A 26,601-nucleotide genomic window follows, 5' to 3' on the forward strand; every position below is an offset into this window, starting at 1 on the left:
TTCAAAGACAGCCCTTTAAACCCACCCAGTCCCCTCCGAGACACCGAAGCCTCACCAGCCCGGTTGCACAGATAGGGGGAAAATGAAGCTGCTTTTGCAACTCATCCCGGTCATCCAGAGTCTCTGGAAGAGGGCCAGCCTCCTCCCCACAGCCAGACTGCACGTTCCTGGTGCCCCAGGGATGCATGACCCTATCTGCAGGTCCATGCCCATGGCACGTGTGGCCGGGAGGGTGGGAGAGTCACAGCACCCGCTCATTTCTGGGCCACCTGCAAGTGCTGGGAGGGACGCTGGACCACTCGCCCCGCACTCGGGGACCACTCTCAGGTCCTTTGAGAACCACCAGCAATGCAATGACCTCCGCTGTCCGCTCCGTCCGGGAAGGTGCAAAGGGGAACCTCTGTTGTCTGCTCATGATGAAACATCTGTCTTTTCACCGTTAGCAGAAGAAACTAATTTCGTCTGTGCTCAGGCAAGAGGAATTTGTCCCCTGAGCCATTTCTGCCTCTATCATTTAAACATCCAGTACAGCCCTTATGCTTCGGTCCTTGTGAAAGACGCCGAAGACCTCCTGATGCTCAGGGTCTGATGTCCCTCACTTACTGAATCCCCTCACCTTGCAAGCTGACTGGGGTGGGCCATGGGGAGATGGAGGCACCCCAGTCACCAGTCACCGCTGGAAATTTTGGCAGCCGAGCCTTGATAATGTGAAACAGAGCCAACACAGCCCTGCAGAACACCCAGGCGCTGATCTGGTGAGGGGAGACTCCATTTCTACATGCGGTTTAAAATTGATACCCCCATGAGGCATGTTAGAAAGCAAAACATTGATGCTGTCTTCACTGGAAGCATCGGTTGCCTTTGTTTTTTTAATGACACAGAAAGCTGCTTGCAAAGAGATAATTTCATTCAGCCTGGCCCTTGCTGGATGTGGAAGGGAGAAGTCCTTGGAGGTGACTCTCCAACGTATCCACTATGCCACCTAGCCCTCGCTAGCTCTACTACACCCACCAGTGCAGGACGGGCTGTTCGCTTCTGCGGGAAAGGGGCTCCCAGCATGAAGCTGTGAACACTTGTTGGGGTTATCATCGCAAGTAAGAAGGCACCGTCCAAGGGAAGGACAAGTATCTTGGGAAGAAATCACGTTTTACTTCTGACACTCAACCCGGCCCCCATGCGAAGTGAAATATCTTGTCAATATCTGCACCGCCTGCTGCTGCCCATCTTCCCCTCCTGCACTGCTGTCTCAGACTTGCCCCATCAGTTCCACTTTTGTCATTTTTCCCTCCAGGGATGAAATATTGGCTTTTTTTTTCATAACGATGCTTCAGGCACCTGATTTCACAACAAGTTGGTGTTTTTTAATACTTGCACATGAAAAAAAAAAATACACATTCTCCTGTATAAGCATTATTTTGCTAATGAGTTTCAGATCTACACAAACTGGACAGTGGTTCTTGAGGGAGAAGAAAAAAAAGAATCTCACTCCTGTATCTGTGATTCAGCTTTTAATCTTTCTAGATTGCCTGAACTTGTTTGATGTTCTAAGTGCCTCCAAAACACACAGATTAGCCCAAACTGATTAAAGCATATGTTCCATCCTCTTTATCATACCCAGAAAAGTCAGTGCTCTTGCACATTACAGAGAATATCGTAATGAAGTGTGACGTATCTGAGATGTAAAGAATGGTAACTGCTTTCCAAATAATTATTTCCTTTTTTTTTTGCAACAGAGCCATATGTAACACATGGAGCCTATAGCAATGAACTATATTAGAAGACGCTAATAGAAACCTTGGTTTCCTCTGAATGCTCTCTGTTCAGTCCCCCAAAATAAGAAAGCATGTCTTATAAACATAAAACATGATTGTGATCTGCCTTGGAAGAGCACAAGCCAGGAGAAATGTGATCTTTGTTAGCTGCAGGCTCTCGTACAGCTCACGACCAGCCATGTGCTGCACACCGCGCTGTTGCTCTCCCAGGGCAGTGGGGTTTTTTTGGAGTACCAGCAAAAGATATCAAAAAGACAGCGCAAAGCGAGGAGCATGGACCAGGCGTTCACCTGCAACTCCATCCTGACTGTTGGGCCCAGTGGTTCGATGCAGGTGCTAGCCCCAAGATCCCCATGGCTGAGGCTACTTTCATAAAGTGGGAGAAAATCCACCATCAGGGCACATCCCATGGCTTCTGGTGGAGGATATGACTCTGTTTCCAGGCGTGCTTTTGTGGATGAAGGTCCTCACAGCACAGCGTAGGAGTGAAATGAGGGTGGCCACTAGACAGCTTCACACTACCTGGATTTTGGCCTCCTCTGAAAGCCCACGAGAAAGCTCCCAGACGGACCTGAATTAGAGCAGCTTCCCCAGGGATTCCTCGCAGGATCTCTGCCCTGTGGTGATCCAGCCGTGCCTAAGCCTCCTATGCCAGGGCTTGCAGCTGGGCTCCATGGAGGCAGTTCTCTACACACCTCACCATTTTGCGTCTTGCAGGTTGGAGTGGGAGTGAAACCTCCCCTCCACCCCTCTAGATGCTCTCGCTGTCTCCATACCAGGCATTAATATACGGCGCACACTGTTTCTTAAGGGGTGGAGGAGAGAATGAGGAAAGCAAATTCTCCCCTGCCCTAAACCCTCTCACAAAGTACTTCCAGATCTCCAGGTGAACAGTCCTCGCTTTCTGCCCGGTGCGATTTTCTGCAAAGCGCCCGTTCAGAGTGGCAGCAGATTCTCATAAAAATTAGGGGCAGGATGCAATTAATATGCTGTAAAAGTCACACGTGTCAACTGGAGAAACCATTTTAAAACACTTCTAGATAAAATCCTAGGGGGTGGCTTTTCTTACCTTAAGGGTGCCTATTTTTTGGCAGTTAACTGTGATCTAAGCAGAGATTCAGGTAGTATTAAATAAAACCTCTGGAAAACCTCTTGGTAGAAAGGAAAAAAAAAAAAGCTTAGAAATGTGGATTTCTTGTTTGAAAAGGGGGAAGGACAGAAGGGAGTTGATCTTTACTACAGATTCCACATGGGGCAGGAAGGCAGTAAAACAAGGAACACCTGAGAGGTGCAAAAAAAAAAAAAAAAGCCTTAAGCTTGGAAATTTTGGAGAAGAAGGAGTTAACGCTTTTAAGCAACCATCCGTCCTCTTACCATAGATAAGGGTGCATTCTAGTGGCAAAATCCGTGCAATGCAGCTGCACAGATGACTGATCTAAAAAGAAACCTGGGGAATATGAGGCTTTGCAGGAGCGTGTGCATATGTGGAAGGGGGGGCTGACTTGAATCGCACGTAAACCTCACCCAGAATTGGCTGATCCCTTTCAAATTCCCACTCCCCTGGTAGATAAACCCTGTGCTTGTGAGCGAACTCCCACCCCCTTGGCTCAGCCGTTCCTCCCGGCTGGGTTCAGCTCGTCCTTCTTCTGCTCCAGGTGTAACATCCCTGTGCACAGCTGCCTGGGCGGGCCACGGGGCTGCACGCTGCAATTTCGGAGATTCCCTTCGCCATGCTTCCCAGCTTCCCGGCTCCTAGCAATGAATGAGCACTGAGGGAGGCAAGTGCGAAGGACCAGGGGCCTGGAGAGCTGTAACCCTTAGGAATGCAGCGGTGGAACAAAAGACAACAAACCCCAAGCTGTCCAGGACAGAGGATGAGCATTGCAAGGAGCTTTTTCTTTTTTTTTTTTCACTTCTCCCTCCCCACTTTGTGCAGGGCAAGAGGCAGAAGAAGAATGAGCTAAAACGTGCAAATTGGACTTCACATGGCAAAATTCCCCTTGTTTTCTGGCATGCCCTAAGCAACAGCGAACTTTTCCAAAGAGGAATCTAACACAGTTCTTACAAGCAGCCCAGCCCTCCTTCCTGCTCACTGTCCGGCTGCGTTAACCCTTGCTGTTTGGGGGTGTCAAGGGCGCACCCTGGCACTGGGCAAAGCCTCACTGCGTTTTCACCCCTTGTCCAGGGGCGGGAGAGGAGAGCTGGGCACCCTGTAGCGCAAAGGCTCCTTCCCCGGACCAGGGCGGGCGAGAGCGGCTCCCTGGCGTGCCTCCAGCCATCCCCCCCCTGCACTCACCTTTGGAGCTGATGGGAAGGTGTGTGCACCGGCTCCCCTCTCCCTGTGGGTCCCCATCTCCCCCTCCCCCCCCCCTCCAGCTAACCAGACAGTCGATGGGGGTCCCTGCCCCACCAGCACAGGGGTACAGCGTGCAGGATCAGACCCTGCTCACTCAACCTTTCCCCCCTTCCTCCCCAAACTCAGAGCCCTGACCTCTTCCTCCCAGGACTCCCTGCAGCCCAGGCTGCCCCGTGCAACCCAATTGCAGTCACTTCTCTCCTTTTTTTTTTTTTTTCTTAAACCTTGAAGATCTGAACTTCACCACCACCACCACCTTCTTTCCCCTTTCCCCTCCCCATCCTCGGCTTCCCCGTCCCCCTCCTCCTCCTCCTCCCCCTGTCTCTCCTCATAATATTATCCTTGATCACTGCCCGGGGTTTGAAGCCCAGAAGTCAGAAGCTGTGCATCCCCACCCCCACCAGCTCCAGCGTGCACTGATAGGGCCCTCGCTGCTGGCACCTAGTCAAGCTGAGGTGTCATTGGGATCTCAAATTGCAGCTAGGGGCTGGCAGGCAGCCAGGGGCAGTCTATTTAAAAGACAGCCTGTTCTGCAGTATTCAGTCTCTTTAGAAACTTCTCCAGGGGAAAAGTGTTGGGAGATCTACAAAGTGGATTTTTTTTCCTCTCTTTTCTTTTTTTTTCCCCCCTTCCCCCTGTTTTTTACTGCTCCTCTGCAGACTTTGCAACAAAACACTCCAACTTTGCAGAAAACTTTTCTTTTTAATTTTTGCCTTTTTTTTGGCTTTTTTTTTTCCGCTTTTTTTTGCCTTTGCAAATCTTGGAAGAGGAAAGCGGGAGGGTTGAACAGAGCCGATCGAAACACAACTTTGCTTCATACCAAGCAGCTCGCTGCGTCGGGAGAGACTTTTTCTCCTCCTGCAGAAGAAGAGAGAGGGAAGGGGAGCTTTGCATCCCTTCTTCCTTCTCCTGCGGTCTTCCCCCCCGCCCCCGACTGCTTTGATGCATTAATAGCAGGACACTGGTTTTCAAGGAACTTTGCTCCCTTCCCAACCTGCCTCCTCCCAGAGTGTGTCTGTGTGTGCGTGTGTGTGTGAAATCGCCGTCCCACCTCCCCAAACCCCCCTGCTCCCCCACGCCTCCCCCTGCAACCTGTAGGCTGTGCAACCCCTGCAGGCTTTTCTCCCTTCTCCCCCTCCTTCCCTTCCCCTCTCTTTTTGCGCGCCCGCGGATCGCAATTCCCCTTTTCGACGCGAGAAAAAGCTGAACGAAGGAGGAGGGGGGGAAGAAAGAAAAAAAAAGACAAAAAGCAAACCTTGACGCCCCCCCCAACCCAACGCCAAAAGCAAAGCAGGAGGGTCTCGCACCCCGAGAATAAACCCCAGCGTGGGGCGCCTGCAAGAGGGGCTGCGCTTTCCGACCCTTTTTGAAATTTTTTTAATTTTTAAATTTTTTTTATAATTTTTTTTTTTTTTTTTTTTTTGCCCCCGAAGGGGCAAGCGGAAAGCAAGCACCGCCCGCCGCCCCCCCCCCCCCCCGCTTCCCCCTTCCACCCCCACCCCCGTCCCGCAGCATCCCCGCCGCGATGCTGCTGCGGCTCCTGGTGCTGCTGGGCGCCTGCCCGGGGCTGTCGCGCTGCCTGGGCTCCTTCGTGCAGTGCGAGCCCTGCGACGGCAAAGCCCTGTCGCTCTGCCCGCCGCCGCCGCTGGGCTGCGAGCTGGTGAAGGAGCCCGGCTGCGGCTGCTGCCTCACCTGCGCCCTGCCCGCCGGCCAGCCCTGCGGCGTCTACACCGAGCGCTGCGCCCGCGGGCTGCGCTGCCTGCCCCGGCAGGGCGAGGAGAAGCCGCTGCACGCCCTGCTCCACGGCACGGCCGTCTGCCTCAGCGAGAAGAGCTACCGCGAGCAAGCCAAGGCCGGTGAGTGACACCCGCACCCCCCTCCGCTTCCCCCATCCTCATCATTCCCGCTGACACCCCCCCCCCACACGCACACACACGCTTCCCCCATCCTCGTCATTCCCGCGGAGTGACCCCCTGCACTTCCCCCATCCTCATCTTTCGCGCTGACACCCCCACCCCCCCACGCTGCCCTATTCCTCATCTTTCCCGCGGAGTGACCCCCTGCACTTCCCCCATCCTCATCTTTCCCGCTGAATGACACACACACGCACATCCCCCCCCCCGCCGCTTCCCTATTCCTCATCTTTCCCGCGGAGTGACCCCCTGTATTTCCCCCATCCTCATCTTTCCCGCTGAATGACCACCCCCCCGCTTCCCCCATCCTCATCTTTCCCCCCTCGGGGTGACCCCCTCCGGCTTCCCCCATCCTCATCTTTTCCGCCTTGCCGGCTCCACTTCCATTTTTCCGCCTGCTTTTTTTCTACCCCACCACCATCTCCCGGCTGCATTTCCCCCTCTTTCCGGGTGCTCTTCCACCACACCCCCCCCGCTTGCTTTTCCGCCTTTCCGGCTCCCTTTCCATCTTGCCGCTTGCTTTTCTACTCCCTCCCACTGGCTGCTCTTCCCTGCCCCCCCTCCTCCCCGGCTGCTTTTCCATCTTCCCAGGTGCTCTTCCATGCCCCCGCTTGCTTTTCCGCCTTCCCGGCTACTTTTCCATCTTTCCGCCTGCTTTTCCATACCCACCCCCCCCCCCGCCCTCCCCAGCTGCTCTTCCGTCCCCCCTCCCCCGTTGTGTGCTTTTCTGCCTTTCCGGCTGCTCTTCCATTCCCCTCCACCACCGGCAGCTGCTTTTCCATCTTTCTGGCTACTTTTCCATCTTTCTGCCTGATTTTTCTCACACACACGCACATACACACACTGTGGCTGCTTTTCCATCTTGCCAGCTATTTCCCCATTCCTTTCCCCTCCACCGGCACCTTTTCCAAGCCCCTGGTTGCTTTCCCACTGCTTCTCCACCACCACCACTTCTCCACCACCACCACCACCCTGTCTGCTCCGCCAGCCCCCTATTGCCTTTCCACCTTTCCAGCTATTTTTCCATCTTTCCAGCTGCTCTTCCACCCCCCGAGCCCCAGTTGCTTTTCTCTCTTTCTGGATGCTCTTCCATCCCCCCCGGCTGCGTTTCCATCTTTGCAGGTACTCTTCCATCCCCCTAGCTGCTCTTCCATGCCCCCTGCCACTTTTCCCATCCTCCTTTCCATCCATGTCCTGGTTGAACCTCCTGTTGCATCATCTCACAGCCTCCCTCACCCCCCGCCTTCCATCATCACCTTTGGGTTGTCCCATCCCCGATGGAAAACTTTTCTTCCCCCACCTCCCAGATGCACCCACTTAGTCACAGCTGCATCCCAGTCCTTCCCCAGTTGCATCCTTTACATCTTTCCTGCATCCCTGTCTTCACCCTCTCCCTGACCCCTTTCTCTCGCCATATCCTCAACTTTCCTGTGGGGCCCGAGCTGGCTTCTGCAGCTTGAGATACAGGGGAGGGCAGGGCACCTCCTCGTAACCATCTGCCCCATCCCCAAAGCCCCCCTGCCCCCCCCCAGATTTGTTGCTCAGCCTCCGGCTTTCTCCTTGCGATGATTGCAGCCTGCTCTTCCTGGCTGCCCGCTGCTGGACACCTTTGTTGGGCAACGGGTTTTAGCCCAGGCAGGTGCAGGTGCATTAGGGACAGGGAATCTGTGAAAGCAAAAAAAAAAAAAAAAAACCCAATATAAATAATGATGGTGTTGCTAATAACCAGAAAGAATAGGTTAAAAGCAAGCACGAAGGCTGGTGTGGTAGCCAAGCTTCTGAAATGTTTGCACCTTGCACGTGACAAAAGCACGAAAGCAAGCACTCCTTCACTTTGGCACGCGTTAAAGCTCCCATTTCTGGATCCCGTAGCTTGTGCAAGGAGACTTGCCCTGTTTTCATCCAAATACATCTGTGTTTCTGCCACGGCGTGAAGGGGAGGCAGGGAGGATGTCGGCATGTCCAGGGGACCAGGGAACCACTTGGCAAAAAAACCCCCAGAAACAAGCCCCCCTACTTTTTTTTTTTTGGTCCATGAAAAAGTCATTTTGCTTGTTAGCAAGCTGCTGCTTATACCCGCGCAACGGGAATCCGTTTCTCCTTTCTAGCACCTAATAAATCTTGATGCTTTTATTATTTTTCCCCTTTGCTGCTTGCAGGCAGTGCTTGCTCCATCCTTCAGAGCAAAACCAAATTCCGTGTGTATAACTGCCCCCCTCGCCCCCAAATGACAACAAATGACCAAACTCCCCTAAAATTGGCGCAGAAACAGCAAAGCTGAGCATGGTTTTGTGAAGGGGAGCTGGAGGGGGCCAGGGCTTGGAGGGGACCCGCGCAGGGAGCGGAGGGTGAAGCCAGGAGCCGCGTTCCTGCCGTGAAGCCCAGGAAGCTGGGCAATAACCCGCCGGCAGCAGAGCTATGTGAAGTATCCCGGAGCGCGTCATTCCCAGTGTTTATTTACTCTGTGCGTGTGTGTGTGCCCGGCTGGGGGCAGGCGGTGTGGTGGGGAAGGCAAAGCTCCGCAGCTGAAAGGCAGCGGCCACTGGGGGAGTGGGGCCGAGGGTGCCTCATGACACCCAAAGACACCCAAAAAAAAGCTTCAGCGCTTGGCTCCCAGCGTGAAACTCCGTTCGTTCCACCTGCCTCGCTCTTTCTGAGGAAACTGGTCCTTTGGCAGGTGCTTTGCACGAAAACTTTGGCCGGTCCCCTCATCATATCGCTGCTTTTTGGTTTTCCTTAGGATGGGGAGCACCCATTGGATGAACAAGGAGAGGGATAGGAAAGAGGTTGCAGGTTGGTTGCAAAACCACCACCCCCGGCACCACCTGCACTTCCAGTTTGGACTCCCCAGGTGCCGCAGGGGACCCTTTTCGGCGGGTTTTGTTCGCAGCCAGGAGATGAGCCTGTGTTGGAAAGGCTGCTGCAGGAAGGCACAGGAGACCGGCAGGCTCCTCTTGAGATTTGCGCGATTGCAAAAAAGAAATAAAAAATAAATCAGGAATTCCTGAGGACGGGAGAGGGGAAAAAAAACTCTCTTGGCATTCGACTGGTAGCGTGTGAGAACAAAGTATATTTTCATAGGCGTGTTCCTAAGCAACGGGGCAAGGAAAGAAATGAAGTTTGACTTGAACTTGCTGGCCTCTGCCAGTTTGGCCAGCAGTGCAGGGACCGTGCGCTGGGGAAGCTGGCCTGGCCCTCCCATCTATCAATGACCAAAATTGGCCCTGAGCTGCGAACCGCTGAGAAAGAATCAGCACTCTGCAAAATAAACTATGTGACAGCGGCGAGGACTAGATCAAACTGCATTTCTATCTATTTCTGCTCTTGCGCTGGCTGAGTTGAAAATCGCAGATGCTTTCCTCCTTATAGCCGAGGTGGAGACGCAGCAAGCCGTATTCCAAGAGCCCAAGGCTGGGAGGCCAGGCTTGGCTCTCCTCTAGACCAGCTGTCTCCCCTGGGGATAGGATGCTCCCGGGTACCGTGCCTCAGTTTCCCCATCTGTAAGCTGGGCATAGCGGTACCGAGAAACGCTAGAGCTAGTGGGTGGAATGTGCTTCTGGTTTGCCGAGAGGTCGGAAAGGAAGGCAAGTGTGGAATTAAAGGTCTTTGGTAAGGCTCGTTTTAAGTAGATGGATGTGTAGGTACTGAGGGGACGGTCCCTGCAGTCCTTCCTGGCACAACAGCCAGACGCAGTCCTTTACCAAAAGCCAAACATCGTGGCTGTAATTGACTGTTCCTGGTAAAAAAACCATGAATGAACTTCATTTATGGCACCGGCTGCAGAATTCTGGGTTTTCTCTGTTTCGGTTAGCTTTCCTTTGAAATGCACCACGTCTTTCCTTTTTTCTCCCCCGTGCTCCCGCCAGACTTCCTCCTGCTGAGCCAGCAAGGTCAGGCCGAGCGCCGGGGAGCGGAGGGCACAGATTGGAGCCTGCTGCCCTAAAAAGGCTTGTGGAAAAACAAAGGTTGTTGGATATTTCCTTCACCTCTCTCATTCCTGCTGTCTTTCTAGAAAGCGAGCAAGACTTGGCAAGTTTCCTCACGAAACCGTGAGCCAACGATAACCAGGAGGGGAAAGGGGGGAGCTGCAGAATTAGCCCTAAGAAAATCGTCTTTGCTGCGTCAGCTGGAAGCAGGCGGAGGAGGAGTGCTGCCGAGCCCAAGTTTCCTGCGGCTCTTGTTTGGTGCAGTCCTTTATCCCTCCCCAGCATACTCCATCCCCCCACCCTCCCCTCCATTTCTCCTTCCCGCGCTCTTCTGCTCCCGGTTCAGGGATGCGGGGCTTCAGGGGCGAGCGATGGGGAAGGTGGGCGGCGCCATGCCCAGGTCCAGGGCGAGGATGAGGGTTAGGGCAGGGATTGTGGGAGCTTGGGACATGCTGGCTGGCAAACACGTGTGGCTCCGGGAGGGACCCGGCTGGTGCGAGCGAGCAGCAGGTCCTTTGTGCCAAGCAGCTCCGGAGTTGTCAAGGGGAAAGCTAGTAGCAACAGGCCTGCAAAGCCTCGGATCCGAAACAGGAAAATCTCCATTTTTCTTTTGATCTGAAGTTTCAACAACAATAACAATATATTAAAAAAAAAAAAAAAAAAGCGGGTGAAATCCATCAGGTGCCAGCAAGAGAGCCGGGATTCTGCTGTGTGTGAGTACGGGGGAGGGAGGGATGGGGTGGTTCAAACAGGAAAGGAGGGGCCTTGGCTGGAAAGATTTTTCGGCAGCCTGGTTTCTAAGGCAGGAGGGAGAATATTAAGTAGTTGATCCAAATGAAATTCCTGCCGGGTGCCAGCAGAGTTCACCAGAGAAAAGACGTGGCTCTGTGCATGCGTGCGTGTGTGCGTGCATGAGTGATAGAGCTGGTCCCCAGCCCCGGCACAGCACTGGACCCGCTCCAGGTGGACGGAGGGAGCCCCTCCAGAGCCCGCACCGCCGCAGCGGAGAACAGGGGCTGGCCTTAAAACGGGACCCTCTGCAAACCTGAGGGATGCTGGAGGAAGGCTGCGTGCCTCCTCCTCTCGATATTTAAGCACCGGCATCCTGTGCCCAGATGACCGTCGCGGCTTTGGCACGTCGGTGGCGTGAGCACAGCCATGTGCGACTGGAAGCGTCTGCATGACTGCGGGGTGAGGTGTCCCGTCAGGCTCGGAAGAGAGGGGTAGGAGAGGTCGGGTACGTTTTGTGCCAGCCTCGGGACGGCCCCTGGTTTCTTTTGGTCGCGTAGTTTGGCATACGTGGGTCAGGGCAGCCGGGGAAGAAGGAGAGGAGAAGCAGCAGTGAGCGGGCACTGCCTCGCACGGAGCGCAGTGCTCTGCTTCCTCCTAACGTCCGCTGGAAGTTTTACCCGGGCTGGATCGAAAGGCGTCGCAGATGTAGGAGCAGCTGCAGGAGCTGTGGTCGCGCTGGTGGTTCCCAGCACTCTTCACCCAAACTGGAAAGCCTGGGAGCAGCCTGGGAAGGGGGGCAGGAACTTCAGCCCCTCCGGGCCTTGTCCTCCCCTGCTCAGCGGGGCAAGCCACTAAGAACAGTTGCAGCTCGTTTCACCTGTGCTAAGTCACAGGGGAGATAAAAGGGCCCGTGGCGCAGCAGATCCTGCCTGGTTTTTTTACCAAGCACTTAGTAGTGCAAATTCAAGGTGGGACATAAAAGCAGAATTTGGCTGGAGCACACCTGCCCCTCGATGTGGGCTGCAGAGCAGCAGGATTAATATGCCCAAGGAAGATACACGTGTTCGCATGCCCACGCACGCCTGCACAAACATTTAATGTGTGCAAACACACACACGGAGCATTTTTGTCTCCGGGGGCAGAACGGTTTCCAGGCAGCACACACAAACCTCTCTTAGCTGCTAATGACTGGCACATCGGTATTTTGCCGTCAAGATCAGATATTGGCGTACAGACCGGCTCACTCTATCCTCCCACTGAGGGCTGAGAAATGAGGTGCAGCAGGTGAGCATATCAAACAAGGGGAGGCAAGGAAGGAGACAGAGGCAAGATATTCCTCCCAGCCAGCTGTGTGGATCCGAACTCTCCCGCCGTGTTTGGAGGAGGGTTGTATTTTCTGGATGGATGAAGTCTACGTTAGTTAAAAAACCCCGAGAGATATCCCAATGAAGGTGCGGGTAGGTTGTGGCTTGCAGAGGGCAGCTGGTCCTCCTGCTGCATGGCAGGGCTGGAGGACACGTGTTCGGGGGCAGTGGTGCCTGGTGTCATCAGTAGAGGAGATGGGTGCGCCGGGACCCCGCAAACTTCTCTTTGCTCAGGCAGCAACAACCGGCCTTCGGGAGAGCGTGAAAGAAGAACCGAATAGGGAAAAGATGGCAAATTTGCTGAAATGTGGCAAGCTGAGGGCAGGAGAAACAACCTCCAGCGTTGAGGAGGAGAAGGCCGCAGGACCTGAAGACATGGTGCATGCAGAGGTCAAGGATGATCCAAAGAGTTTGGCCTGGGTGAACTCACTGTCAGACAGCATAGTAACCTCCTAGTCATTTGTAATGAGATATTTTTGCAGGTAAAAAGACAGGTATTATCTGCTTATCCTCAGGACAGGTGTGGCCAAAAGCATGAGGAGGCTCTGCTGGCGAGGAAGAGAGGGAACGCTGGCCCACGTGCTGCGATCCTCTAAGACCTGGACCCCCCAGGCACATTTAGTGAAAGCCCCCATGCTGGGTCTCCCCGGGTCGATGTCCAGGGTTGCCCGTGGGTCACAGACCCCCTTAGTGTTTATGTCAATCCACGGCTTGCAGTCAATCCCATCGGAAGCCAACGTAATGGGTTTGCAGAAATTTGGGACTGTTGGTTGTTTCATGTGGGCAAATTTGCTCTCAAGGAAGCCATTTCTCAGCATGTTTTGGTGGATCTCCTGTCTGTTTATGATGTTTCCAGGACAAATGTGCTAACTCCCATCAGTCCATGTCTTTTAACCGTCAGCTTCTGGCTGGGAGACTACACTTGCCTTAGGCTATACCTGCGGGAAAGTCCAAGCCTCCTTGGCTGCAGAGAGACTCTGGACAACAGACTAAACCTTGAGGAGGCATCTTCAATTTATGACTGTGGAGTCAGTGGGCATTTCTTATGCATGTTTGCATAAAGCCTTGCTCTCACTATTGCCCTCATTCTCCAGACCCCTCTGATATTCCCATAATTTTTCCTTGTGCTTCCACCCTTTTGGTACCACCTCTTTCACACAGAATGTGGAAAGGGGGTGTCAATACCCGCCACAGCAAACTGGCACACGGTTCCCTATTAGCTTGGCAGGGCTTGATCCTGCAAGATGCTGAGCACCTCTTTGCTAGGCCCAGAGCTTCACAGGCTTTCAGGCACTTAATCCCCTTCGTGGGAGCCACGACATCCATCCTGGAAGGAGTGTGAGGCCAAAGCTGAAGACGCTGTTGGCTTCAGTAGGACTGGAAAGCTCTTAGCAGCTGCCTGCCTTGAGGGCTGTTATTGCAGTTTGGTTTGTTTGCTTGTTGGATGGACACAGCTGGCTCATTGATGGAGATAATTGTTATGTTGATGGAGATAACTGGTCTGGTTGCTATTTAAGGGCAAGAAGGTAATCCTGACAGATACTTAAGGAAATGATCCCCTAGCTAAACAAGAGAGGGAATGTATCTTAAAGGTAACGTGGAGGGCAAAGCTGGCCAATAGTCATAATTCTTTTTGTAGAAAACCAGTAGAAATATTTTCTTTTTCCAAATTCAGATGGGATTCATCCTCTGCAGACAATTAAATCAACAGAGCCATTTATTATTCATGCTTAAGAAATCAGATGTTATGTGTTGGACAAATTATGAAAATCTGGTAATTAAATAAGCCAATGAACAACTATGGAACCTGGCTTTCACTTTTTAATTTAAAGGAGATGCTGAAAAAGAAAAGTTTTATTAGGGAGGGACTGCATGTCTTATACATGTCCATCAGTGAATTATGGTGCTGCCACAGCCACATGTATGTCTTAATACATCTTAATAATGTCTAAACACAAGGTGACATACAGTCACTTGTGACTTCTGCTTTCCTGAAGAAATAGCAGAAGTGGGTGACATTTACCGCATCATTTCATAACCAGTTCAGTGTTCAGTTGTTTGGTTTTGTAATAGCAGAGGTGGCTTGAGGTTGCAGGATAAACAATGAAATGCAACAGGGATTTTGTCATTCCAGACAGGCTCCAGACCTGTGGCAAAGGGTGATCAGTTGTCTTTCTTGGAGTTTCAGACCCCAAAATGGACGTCTGCACCCTTGGCTCCATCAAGGGACCTGTGATATTTTTTTAACGCCGCAAAGTATCTTTGCATCACATTGGTCCAAAGGGATTTGGTTAGTGTATGCAATGGGAATACAGTGTAGGGAGGAAAATGGCTAGGAGAAGCAAGAGTCATCCGTTAGGATCAAGCTTGGGCAAGCTTTCTGCTTATCGATATCATCAGAGTGTGAACATCAAACTTCTGGTACTTTTTTTGTGGTACTACTTAGGTGGACTGAGAGATTAAGTAATGGCCAGGCCTACTCCAGGCGAAGGCTTTGTGAGGGAAGGAGCCATTAAGAAAACAGAAGTAAGTCCTGAGGGCAGAGGTGCAAATTTCATCACTTGGAGCTCATAAAAGTCAGGTCGGACGGTACATGTGACAATGTGTCATCCGGTGCTGACACAGAGATGAGCAATGGATGATCTCACAGATCTTCTCCATCTGGTTTGAGGCAGAGCTGTGGAAGTCAGACTGAAGGCCTAGAAATTAATCCAGGCAAGACTGGAGGTTGCAATCACAGCTGCACGCCTGAAATACTTGTGGTGTTGGACCAGTTCTCATCCAGCACCTGACACATCCGTCTGCATCTCCAGACTCCACCTGATGTGCCTTCGCCTTTCTCTGGGGTGGGCAAAGGATTTGGCTTTCTTGGCTCTTCCAGTTCCTGGCTGCTGTTGAGGGTGACAGAGACCTTCAATAACATAAGTGAGGATGGATCTTGTGATGGAGACCACCAGCCTGCAGTGGGAGCAGCCTCTACCAGATTCAGTTCCCATAGGCCAGTTGTTAAAAGCTTGTGCTTGGTGTCAAACTAAATCAGATTTGAAACCCTGACTAAAAGGCAAAAGCCACCTTCATCCATAAGCAGGCCAGAGAGCTTAGCATAAACGGTAGTGGCTACATTTCTGGTAGGACATCCTCTTCTTGGGATCATCTTCTTTAATATAGAGGTTTCCTCTTAATTGCACATCATTCTCAGTGTAAAATGAGACAATATTCACAGTGATATCCCAGCTTTTGATGGCCGCCAGCAACGCTCTTCCTGATTATGGTTCTCTTTCTAAGGCTGCCTTAGCACCTGGCTCTATGGTTTGTCACGTTTGGGTGTCAGTGATCAAAATAGTATCAGCATCCTGATTTCAAGTCCAGGTTTCTTAATATCTTGTGTATATTGACACCTGCATTCAGCTGAGTTTTGGAGACAGGCCCCACATAGTCAAGGGGGCAAAGCTACCTACTCTTCCTCCCTAGTGACGTTTGCTCCACCACTGCTGTTGAGCTACCTTCATCCAAAAAGTCCTCCTGTGTCCCCTTCTTTCTCATACAATAATGATAGTTGATGGATGCTATTAGGCTTCTCTTCCAACCTAACATACCTCCTTCATTCCTAAATACATGGTGAGATTTCTTTCAGGTGATCCTTTCCCACCTAGTGGTCAGATGAGCAGGTCGCACCCTTTTGTTTTCATTCAGAAGACCTGAAAATGTGTTTGTTTTCTAGGAAGGGTTTTCCTGTCTTTTTGCCACAGATAAACCCCACGGAGAAAGTGCTGGTAAACAATTAAATGGTGCTTGTCAGGAGCTACTTTAGATTTTCCTCACCTTTCCTGACAGTTAGGCAGAGACTGTCATGCAGTTTTCTTCCCTTCTTTGCTCTTTTCTGCTCTTGGCTCCTTGGCAGCCTGGTGAGCTTTTTGCCGCCTTTATTACAACCAATGGAATCTGCTGCTAGGGTGGCTTTGTTGGAAAAGATGCAAGACTAAGAAAGACTGAATGATTTCATCCTTTCCAGGAAGGAAAAATATGTCTTGGTCACTATGATATTGAAAGATGATTTATTTAGATTTCTCTGGGTCATTCTTCAGTTCAGCTCACAGCTTCTTCTGCAGTTTCAGCATATGGAATGGGGAACATCTGTAGTCTCCAGATGATGTGAAGGAAATATGTTTTATCTTCCTATCATCAGTGCATCAGCAACAGGAGCTTCTTGATGTAAATCTAATCCTGAAATACTTCCTTCCCCTCCACTTGCCAGTTCAGTTCCCTGGAAGATAACTTTGTTCAGGAAATGTCAGGCTGATACAAGCAGCTATCTAGAAACAGCGTGCCTGCAATTTTGCAAGATGGCGCGCGTCGGCATCATTTAATTGTAATGGATGGAAGTTTGTTCATCATCTTACCGGAGGGAGAAACTCTGGAAAGTTTCCCAACATTTTTACTGGTTAGACATTTTGAGTTCCCTCTTGCACCGAAATATTTGTTGCTGAGAACCTCGAGTCTCTGGCCACGCTGCCTGTCCACCACAGGCCCAGACCTTCACCTGAACTTGGTGTGTCCTGTATATCCATTGCTAGCTCCCAAGCCCCTGTTGGGAACTAACTGTAGCCAGATTCAGGACCCCTCTGGAGAGAAAGAGACAGGTCAAAGACAACAGTGAGCCCCAGTCCTTGCTTGTACATCCCAGGTCAGAACCAGCCCAGCCCTCAGCTAACGCCCAAGCTTGGCTCTTCCAGCACAGCACAGATGCTTGGAGCCTGCTGAACTAACAGCTAGCAACGTGTAGGGAAGGAGCTTCCCATCATGGAGCTCCCCATCTCTAAACCTGCTTTTTTCGTTGCTCTAGAGAGTTGCTCCCAGGGAGTTTTATTTTGTGGCTGCAGCAAGGAAGGGCAGCTCAGGAAAGTATCATTTGGCACGCAGCAACACCGATCCATCCTTACGGTTCAGGTTCCCATAGCTGTACCTCTCCCACCTCCGCGGCACTTGCTGGCACTGCAGAGAAGTGGTGCTGACCCAGAGATCCGTTCCTATAGATAGGCCCTGCGCTTCCAGAGCAGACCAAAACACAAGCTGGTTCCCTTGAGAGCTCCTTTCCCACACGCTGAGCTGCATTTCTCCCCCATCCAGCTCTGTATGAGGACACCGAGGTCATCAGGATGATGATCTCCCTTTCCCATGAATCCTATGTGAACCTGGGGGCAGCCCAAGCACCTGATATTCACGCTCTGCAGGTGAGCCCTGGCTGATGCAGCAGAATCTGCATCCGCAGGTTTCTGCTGAGGAGACAAAAATCTCATGAGAAAGAGCTGGTCTTCCAGGCTAGTTCAGCAAAGCCCAAACAATAACTAAAAAAAAAAAAAAGGCCACAGTATAGCACATCTCTCTGCCATCCATCCCCGCTCTCCAAGGCTCTTCAGGTATTCCTGAGCTGTTCCCAAGCATCCTAATGGGCCTTGGCTTAATAAAATGGAGATAAATCTTAACCTAGGGTTGAGTTCTTCCAGCCCTCTGTCTGCTTTTCTATCTCTTCTCTGAGCATGGTCCCACTGATCGATATCCTTCTCCTTAAAGGTGTCTCTGTGGGACAAGAGAGTGAGATCCCAGCAACTTTCACCATGGTGTCACAGGGATTTAACCTACTGGGATACCCCAGAGCTCTCATCCAAAACCTCGTGTGGCTTTTGGGCCGTGGACTATTTGGACTCTGATCATATGTCTTTGGTAGGGGACTGGGCATGGTGGGGCAGAGTGGGTGTTTTTGTGGACGCTCCACGATGCTTTGGCTGCTAAAGACTTCCTTCCACACTCTGAAAATCACAAAAGGGATTTGCTGCCTTTGGCAGCTGTTGAGATACCTAATTCCCAGTGAAGGAAATAGGATCTGGGTTTTCTCACTACTGCTCCTATGCTTATAAAAGAGTTTGGTGCTGCCGCCCATGACAGCTGCACCACAGGCTGCAAGGGGACCAGTCCTGAAGAGGTAGTGCGCTTTATCTTTCTTAACTTCAGACGTTTGGAGTCCTAAGTGAGACCATTGGAGTCACAGGAGGAGAGACTGGAGCCTCTAGAGATATGTCGTTCCACCCTAAAATCGGCACCGAGGCCAAGTGATGGGTCTGGTCACAATTTGGAGGGTGCAGCATCTCTGCAATGACTTAGACATGGAGTTGAGCCATCCAGCAAAGCCCCAACACCTCTGTGCGAGCAGACGTGCGTTATTTGACACAGATCTGTCGTAAATGCCTGTTGTGCATTGCTGGGACTCGAGGGAGGTGGGGTGGCAGTCCAAGCAGGGCTGCTGTTTTTCGGTCCATCTCAGTGTGTGGCTGGTATCTCCTCCCAGTCTCTCATCGCCTGCGAGCATCACAAACATGCTCCCTCGCCAGTCCCCACCAGACCAGCCGCGCCGGCCCACCGTTGAGTCCCCACCAGAGCACAAAAGTTCGTCGAAAGTCCAAGGCACATTGCAGCTGGCTCTCTGGCAGGCAACGCCCTGGGCTAGCAGAGGGACTGGCCCGAGCCTGCATCCCAGGCCCTGGCTGCTTCTCCTCCAGTGGGTGCCAGACGGCCTCGGGCTGGGCGGCCGCCTGAGATCACCGCCTGACTTCACCGGGGCGGTGGTCCGGAGCAGTGACCCCGGCCCCAGGCATCGCGCCTGAGCCGGCTCTGCTGCCCACCCTTGTGGGGCTGTGACGAGGGGCTGGGGGTCGCTCACCGCCACGCTGTGAGGGGGTTGTGCCTGCGACAGGAACATAAACGGGCTGTTCTTCGTTAGGGCGGTGAGTGCTCCCTTCAGTCTGGGCTGATGCCGGCGGCCTCCGGGGAGCTCAGGAATGCTTTTGCTCAGTTGTGCTCTCCAGCTGCCAAAGGGCGCGAGATGAGATGACCCTCCTCGCTCTGCATCCCTTCCCTGTCTGCATTTTCCCTTCCCTGCCTGCATTTCAGGGATGCAAGCACAGCAGCTGTCCCTTTGCACTGACCAGGAGGGGGGGATTTTGATTTTCCCGTCATGGTCACAGGTGGAAGTCCAGGCTGGGGTGGAACTTGCCTGCCCATCCCAGGAGGTTTCAGCGTAGGTCAGGCACCTCTGGAGTGGGGACAAGTTGGGGGGGCAGCTGGGGGCAATGCACGATGGGTTTTTTTACCAGCCAGGGACTTGGGCACAGACTTCCTGTGTAAGATCCAGTCTGAAGAAAAATAGGTACATCTCTAACGTGCAGTTTGATAGGGCCCCTGTTTCAGGGACAGCACCGATGCTCCTCGTCTCCCAGCCACAAGGAGCCCAGGGAAGCTGCTTTGTGTTGCCCAGCAAGAACCAGTAGCATAAAGGATGGGAGAGGAAGGAGCAATGGGAGGATCCCGTCCCACCAGCAGGTACAGGGAAGAAGACAAGCATCGATTTCAGCAATCATTGCCTCTGCCTGCGTGTGCGTGTAAAGTCCGTCAGGAAAGCGTAAGAAGCTGGCGTGGGGCTGGGCAGATAATGGAGCCGCCGTAGATAGGAGTCTGGAGCTGTTTGTGCTGGGGAGCTGTTGTTATGGGTGAAGCTCGGAGGGAGTGTCTGGATCTGGCTCTGATTAGCGCTTCGGGGTTGCGATCGATGGGAACTGCAGAAAAATCCCTCCCTCACTCGGCCAGCCTCTCCCATGATTTTTTCCCTTCTCTGTTGTCGGCATGAGCTGCCTAGGTGTCTTATCCCAAGATGTTGTCCCTCCCCTCAGAAAGAAAGCCAAGGTGTCAGAGATCACGCAGCCAGGTTTGGAAAATGCCATGTTGTAAGCAGCGATGGGGCAGAAACTGGAGTCTTCCAAAGACAGCTGCCACCAGGGCGCAAAATCACAAGGAGCCCATTGGAAAAGCAGGGTGGAGGGGTCACTCATGATGTCCTGCAGCTGAGGATATTCCCTTCATGGGTATACTGGAAGGTGGCACTTCATCCTGGGGGTAAATACTCCTCCAGTGAGAGCAGAGACATTGTGCAGTGTTGCCCTGTGCTGTTCAGTGGGAGACACTTGCTGCTCCGTAACTAGCGATGTTTCAGCCCTGGATGATGTAAGCCTTAATTTCCATCTTGCACTGAGCATCTCTGAACAGAGATGGCCCAGTCTTGGGGCAGAGGAAGAACTGGGCAACTTCTCAAGGTCTCCACCAGCGACATTTGCTGTCGTTCCTATGCTAGAAGTTTAACTGAGATCCCCTTTAAGTCTTTCTTCAACACTTTCCTGCTTAAGTGGTGTATTATGTTGTGCTCATGCTTTAAATAATAATAATGATGATAATAATCAAGAGGGCTGTTTAGCAAGGTTGTGCTATGGTTGTGCTTGTTCTTCTTAGGTGCATGTGGCTTTTTTGGGGGATTTTGAACAGGACAGCAAGTCCTCTAGCAGTGGGCTGTGGATGTACAAGCACGGATCATTAGCAGCGGTCAATAGATACTTTTCCTACTGTCCTGCCAGAAACTGATGAAAATGTGTTAGGAAAATTCAAGCCTCCTAGTGATTTGGAAAAAGCTTCCTGCTCCTCTCTGTCATGTCAGCAGGCAGGGAGGTGATGTTCCCACATCCCCACCCTGTGGGGACCTCACACGCATCCAAAACGTCTGGAGCACAGAAGCACCCAGGCTGGGTTTTGGCCCAGGTGCAGGAAGGTACATGGGCTGCTCTGGGCGATGTCTGTCAAGGACAGCAGGCAGACGGACAGGAGCAATTTGCAGCTTCCCGGAAACCATGCCTGGTACTTTGCTACTCCATGTCCCTTTTGTAGGGGCAGGGTGAAAGGGTTGGAAATGGCTCCTGCTATGGAGCTCCCTCTCCCAGAAGACACTAAGCCCTCAGCCCCAAGGCAGAGGTCCACGCTTTGCTATGGGTATTTTCTGCCTCCCAGGGCTCATAGGACCCTGCATCGCGTAGGACATCAACAGCACAGCTCTTCAGGCCTGACCTGTGTCGGGAGCATCTTCAGATGCTTGCCGCTGTTTCCCTGGGTCCTCCACGGGCACTGCAGCACCAGGACAAGACACGGAGCCATGGGGTGGCTCTGAGTTGAGTTCAGTCTCCTGCCCTGGCTGTAGGGTCAACATCCCCTTGAGATGGCTACAGCCCAGGTGTCACCTCCAGACTAGCCAGGCATCCTCAGCTCACCAGCAATGTCATTCACCTGCATGTCATTCACGTGGGACCTCTGCTGAGAGGTCATCTCCTCCTGAGGAGTGGGGAGAAGTGATGGAGATGTGAGAGCCACCCACCTCCTGCATCCCACTGTCCCCCGGCTGGGAACAGTGTGAGTAGGGTGTTCCTGCCTATGGCTTGCTCCCAGAGCTGACATATGGAGATGCAGCACCCTCTGCCTCTCCAAACAGCCGCCTGCCTGAAACCCAATCGCCGGGTTGGCAAGGAGGATGAGAGTAGGCGGGAAGGGGCTGTGCAGCGGGCCAGATCCTGACAGCGAGGGAGGAGGAACTCCAGCCTCCTTCCTGAGTCTCAGACAGGCACAATTAGGGCTCATTCGGGGAAATTGGGCGTTGCTCCTGCCAGCGTCTCCTCCAGAGCAGACACACAGCGGTGCCAATGCTGCCTGCCACGAGCCAGTCCAGGATGGCAGATGAGGTTAACGAACCAGCTGGTGGGTGAGGATGAGCAGGCAGGTGCGGGGGCTCTGGAGATGCTGAGGTGGGTGTCTGGTCCCAGCTGCAGCGGGTGGCTGCAGGTTGATGTGGATGAGCCAGCCAGGAGGCGAAGGAGGGGGGGCACATGGGTGCTGCCTGCCCCGGCTTTGCCTTTCCCTCTCACGTTGGCACCAGGAAGGTCCCTCACCAGCTGCCTGGAGCTTGTCAGGAGTTTGTGTGTCAGAGACCGTTGCCCTTCAGTTTGTCAAAATTGGCTCGTTAGTATCGGATTAGGGAACAGCTAGTCAGGTGCATGAGCAGGGACTGCTTCAGCCTTGTTGCTGGAGGAAATTAGGCTAAAAGTCACCAGAGGGTGGAGGAAAGGAATCCCTCCAAGGCATGCATGGGGTTCTCACTGGACACCACTGCTGAGTGGCAGTTGGAGGAGCCCCACCACGGCCATCCCTTGTCATATCGCTACTTGAGCAGGGACCCCCACGTGCCAGGGAGGTTGAAGGGAGTCAGTTCCAGGAGCTTTTTCGGCCCTGCAAGAGCTGGACTTGAGCTGGGAGCTGGGCAGCTTTCCACACACGCCACCCCTCAGCTCCCTCTGCCGAGCACTGAGCTCCCGTGGCTCCCACCTCCCCTTGCTGAAAGGGCTCCACATTAGTCCCCAGCTCCCAGCCCGCTGCCAGCTTGCAGGAACCGGAGGAACAAGGTGTTCGCAGAGGCTGAAGCTGCTGACGATGTGAGCAGGCTGAGCTGCTGCAAACACCCGTTGCACAACCAGTCCAGGGGACTGGACGCCCCGTGCTGTTCTTCTGCCTGAATCCTCACTGCCTTGTCCTGTCTGTTTGTTGTTTTAGGTTTGCCCAGGTAGCTGTGCCTCTTGTTTGTTATTGCAGAGGTAATGAGCTGTGCCCCTCTTGCGTTATTGTAGGGTTGCCTGCACCGGTGTGAGTTCCCCCCTCCCCTTAATTACCGTAGGGCAGCCCAGGGAGATGACCTGGCTTTGCCATGTCTGGCCCTGGCAGTGAGTACCAGAGGGGATTCCTGGGACAGATCACAGCGTGTTTCATTGCTGTGGAAGGGCTTAGTCACTGCGGATGTCTCCGGTCTCCTTTCAGACCTCGGATTGCCACAACATCTTCGTGGCAAAGGATGCTCTTCTACTGCACTTGTACAGTGCCATTCCCTGGGGGACAAGATCTTTCCCAATTTAATCAATTTCTTCCCTATCCCTTGTCTATCATCCCTTTATAATAGAGGAGCCCCAACCTGTGGGGGCCTCTGAGTCCTGCAACAAGAAAAAAACCAAACAAGCATAAGAACATCACTGGGGGGAAAGTGCCGAGAGGATCTCACCCTGGGGATACGTGCGAGTCCTGGGGTGGTGCATGGGGTCATTACGTTGCTGTGGGCAGTTAGGATGGTGCCGGGTCTGGGATGCTCACCCAGCTCTGTTCTTGTGGTAATAGAAAAAAAAAGGGCTGCTTTAATAAGTAAGTGGCCGTAGAAAACTTTCCGGTTTTGCTGGGAGAGGGCAGGTCCGCCTTGTGAAGGAGGGAGGGGAAACTGGCAGCCCCATGGCAGGCTTGGGGGTCCAGTGAGCAGCCTGTACCCTTGGCCACCTCCAAGGCCACCCTGCTGGGTGTGTGTGTGACAGGCTGGTGCTGCCATCTGCCGCTGAGCAGTGCGTCCGTCCCTGCTTGTCGGGTGTCCCCCGGGCACCCCTGGGCAGCCTGATGGAGCAGAGAGATCCTCCTCCTCCCTGGGGTGCATCTGAGCTCCAGGGAGCTGCTGGTCTGCAAGAGAACTCCTGTTTGCCTTGTTGTAGGGAGGTTTATCCACTTTTATTTTCTTCCTGAGCCTTTTTCTTTTGTCCCAGCAGTGATGTTGCAAGGAGGGGCAAAATTGGTGCCCTGCTACCTTCACCGTAGGGTTGCAGGAGGGGACGAGCCAGGTTCACTGGCATTAAGGTCGCAGGAGTCACCGTGCAGGGAGGGATTTCAGCCGCTGTGACACTTTTCCTCCCACCGTGGTGGGTTCCCCCTGTGCCTGACCACTGACCCCAGCACAAACCTGGCATCAGCGCAGGGCTGCTAGGAACCTGGGACTGGGAGGCCGGGAGCCTCAAGAGCTTTAAACTCTGTTCAAATTTAATCCAGAAATAACCCTTTTTCACTCCGGTGGCTGTACTAAATGTCACAAGTCATCTAAGTTTAGACTGTCACCAGCTCGCTCCTATATATAACCGCTCCTGACTGCATCCTGCCGGCACAGGTCACACTGGGGCGATCTGGAGGGTCTATAGGAAGCCGACGGCCATGGGCAGAGCCTAACGTGCTCCTCCCTTGCTGTCAGTACTACCGGTGGCAGCTGCGGTCGGGCAGCACCGCTCGGCAGCGTTACACCGGGCTTTGCCAGCTGCTCAGTGCGTGCCAGCGGATGGGGGCTGGTTCGGTCCCGTGAGCATGGGGCTGCAGGCTGAGGACCCTTGAGATCCGTGCACTTGTGAGCCACGTCTTCGGCATCGCTGCCCAAGTGTCTGCCCAGCTGCATGATGGCTTTGCTGTGAGATTGATCTTGACTTTGGAGTTGTCTCATCTTCAAGCATCCCTGGCTTTGCATCTGTAAGGCAGGGCGGGGTGTGAATTTGTCACTTAATCCTCTCACCATGGTTAAACACGGCCTTCTCTGCCACATTTTGTGTGTCAACTGCTTCTTTCTGTGTGTGGGATGACCCTCCCGCCAGTCCTTCTCCACTGACACACCACAAATGATGTTAGCCTTTTATGTAGGAGCCCATCCTGACCCCCAACTCTCCATGCCCTCAGACACCTTCCTGTCCTGAGCTCGGGGGTCGCACAAAAGCCATGCCAAGTACCACACAGCGGGATAAAGACAGGGCTGTAGGCAGCAGCTGAGAAAGGGCTTTCTTTGGTCATTTGTTCCTATCCTGCCTGATGATGTCCTCTGGGGTCAGGCCAGAGGTTCTCCATGCAAAAGCAAGCCCCAGTCAGCTCACGGAGACCTGATGGCTTGGTACTGCTTCCCTTCCAGAACGGGAGTCCCGAGAGCATGAGGAGCCGACCACGTCGGAGATGACAGAGGAGACCTACCCACCCAAGGCCTACCGGCCCAAGCATGGGCGCCTCTCCGACATGAAGGCTGAGGCCCTGAAGAAGGACCGCCGGAAGAAGCTGACCCTGGCCAAGTTTGTGGGCATGGCCGAGAACACGGCGCACCCTCGTGTTGTCATCCCTGAGCTCCGGCAAGAGTTTGAGCTGGTAGGTGCCTTCGCCTCAACTCTGGGGAGCAAGTGCCGGTGGGAGGGGACAGGGGACCTGGGGGCATTTGCAGCTGGAGATTTGCTGAGTGGTGCTCCCCTCTTCACGCTCCATCTTTTCCCCACTTCCAGGGCCCCTGCCGCAGGCACATGGAGGCATCCCTGCAGGAGCTCAAGAGCAGCCAGCGGATGGTCCCCCGTGCTGTCCACCTGCCCAACTGTGACCGGAAGGGCTTCTACAAGAGGAAGCAGGTAAGAAAGAGCCCCAGGGAGGGATGTGTCCCACACAGGGAAGGTCTGCTGCCCTGGATGGAAAGGATGGAGGTTTTTCCTCTGCTGGGCTGGTGGGGAAGTTGCTGTGAGCATCTCCAGGCATGTTTGGCAGTGGGTGGCCTTGCTGATGGCTCCGAGTGCCATCTGACCTGAGGAGAGCATCCTGAAGGAGGTGGCGTGGGAGTAGGAAAAGTCAGAGAGCCCCGGGCAGGGGTAGCAGCGGGGATGGAGATGTGCTGAAAGCAGAGAGCAGAAGCTAGGTCCTACCCAGGGGATTGCATCACTGGGGTGAAAGGGGCAAAGCGCACAGCGGCTGGTGGCCACCTCCTGATCTTTGCCCTTGGGTGTCTCCCTAGTGCAAGCCCTCCCGAGGCCGGAAGCGTGGGTTGTGTTGGTGCGTGGACAAATACGGCATGAAGCTGCCGGGGACTGACTACCTGAGCGGAGACCTGCAGTGCCACGCGTTCGACAGCAGCAACGTGGAGTGAAGTCGCATCCCCTCCCTCCACCCCATCACTACCTACCCAGGCTCCCTTCCACCCTCCCCTCTGCACCTCCCCGCGCCCCGGGACTCCGATTCCTTTCATCTCATGTAAGAAGAAAAAAAGAAAGGAAAAGAAAAAAGAGAAAGGAAGGAAAAAAAAAAAAGAGAAAAGAAGGAAAAGGGAAAAAAGAGAAAGGGAAAGAAAGAAGTAAAGAAAGGAAAAGCAAAAAGAGAGAAAAGAAAGGAAAAGCGAAAAGCAAAAAGAGAGAAAAGAAAGGAAAAGCGAAAAGCAAAGCAAAGCAAAGCAAAGCAAAGAAAAGAAATAAGAAAAGAAAGGAGAAAAACAAATCCTGAAGAAACTGAGGACTCGGAATCTACAGCAGCCTCTTGACAACAAGGACTCAGCAAGGAAAGGACAGAGCCAGAGACAAACCAGCCGCGGCCGCTCTGCCATCCCGCACCTCTCCCCAGTGCCACCCGTGCCCCCCCTGCCGTGAGCAGAGGCCGCCCCGATGTAGGAAGCTCTCCGAGTTGGTGATTTTCCAGTACGGGTTTCGGGTGGGTTAATTTTTTTTTTTTTTTTTTTTGGGTTAGCCAGTCATTTTCTAAAGGGTCTCGAGAGAAAACCTTGCAGCCATCAGCGTTCCCCCCTCGTCACCGCGGTCCTCCAGAGTCTCCTGCCCGCACGCTGGGACTCACTTGAGTCGACTTGACTTGACTTCAGTCTCAAACGACCGCCCCGGATCCAGGCAGATTTCGACAGGTCAGGAGGAGGAGTTGGGACTGCTGGTTTCCTGTCTGGAGATGAGCCGGGGAGGGAAACACAGCCCTTGCAACGGCACGAATAACCCCTTAAAAATATTCGTGGACTTCAAGAAGAAATCATCC

At 53.2% G+C, this 26,601-nt stretch overlaps 1 protein-coding gene across 1 annotated transcript; it reads left to right on the top strand.

Annotated features, from left to right (window-relative positions):
* The first annotated feature begins 5,245 nt into the window (after nucleotides 1-5,245).
* On the top strand, nucleotides 5,246-26,601 carry IGFBP5 (insulin like growth factor binding protein 5). Its single transcript, XM_074594971.1, has 4 exons — nucleotides 5,246-5,984; nucleotides 24,731-24,957; nucleotides 25,089-25,208; nucleotides 25,586-26,601. The coding sequence occupies exons 1-4, from the start codon at nucleotides 5,654-5,656 to the stop codon at nucleotides 25,715-25,717; spliced, it is 810 nt and encodes a 269-aa protein (XP_074451072.1). The 5' UTR covers nucleotides 5,246-5,653; the 3' UTR covers nucleotides 25,718-26,601.

The sequence above is a fragment of the Larus michahellis genome, chromosome 7 (assembly GCF_964199755.1).
Source record: "Larus michahellis chromosome 7, bLarMic1.1, whole genome shotgun sequence".
Taxonomy (NCBI): Eukaryota; Metazoa; Chordata; class Aves; order Charadriiformes; family Laridae; genus Larus; species Larus michahellis.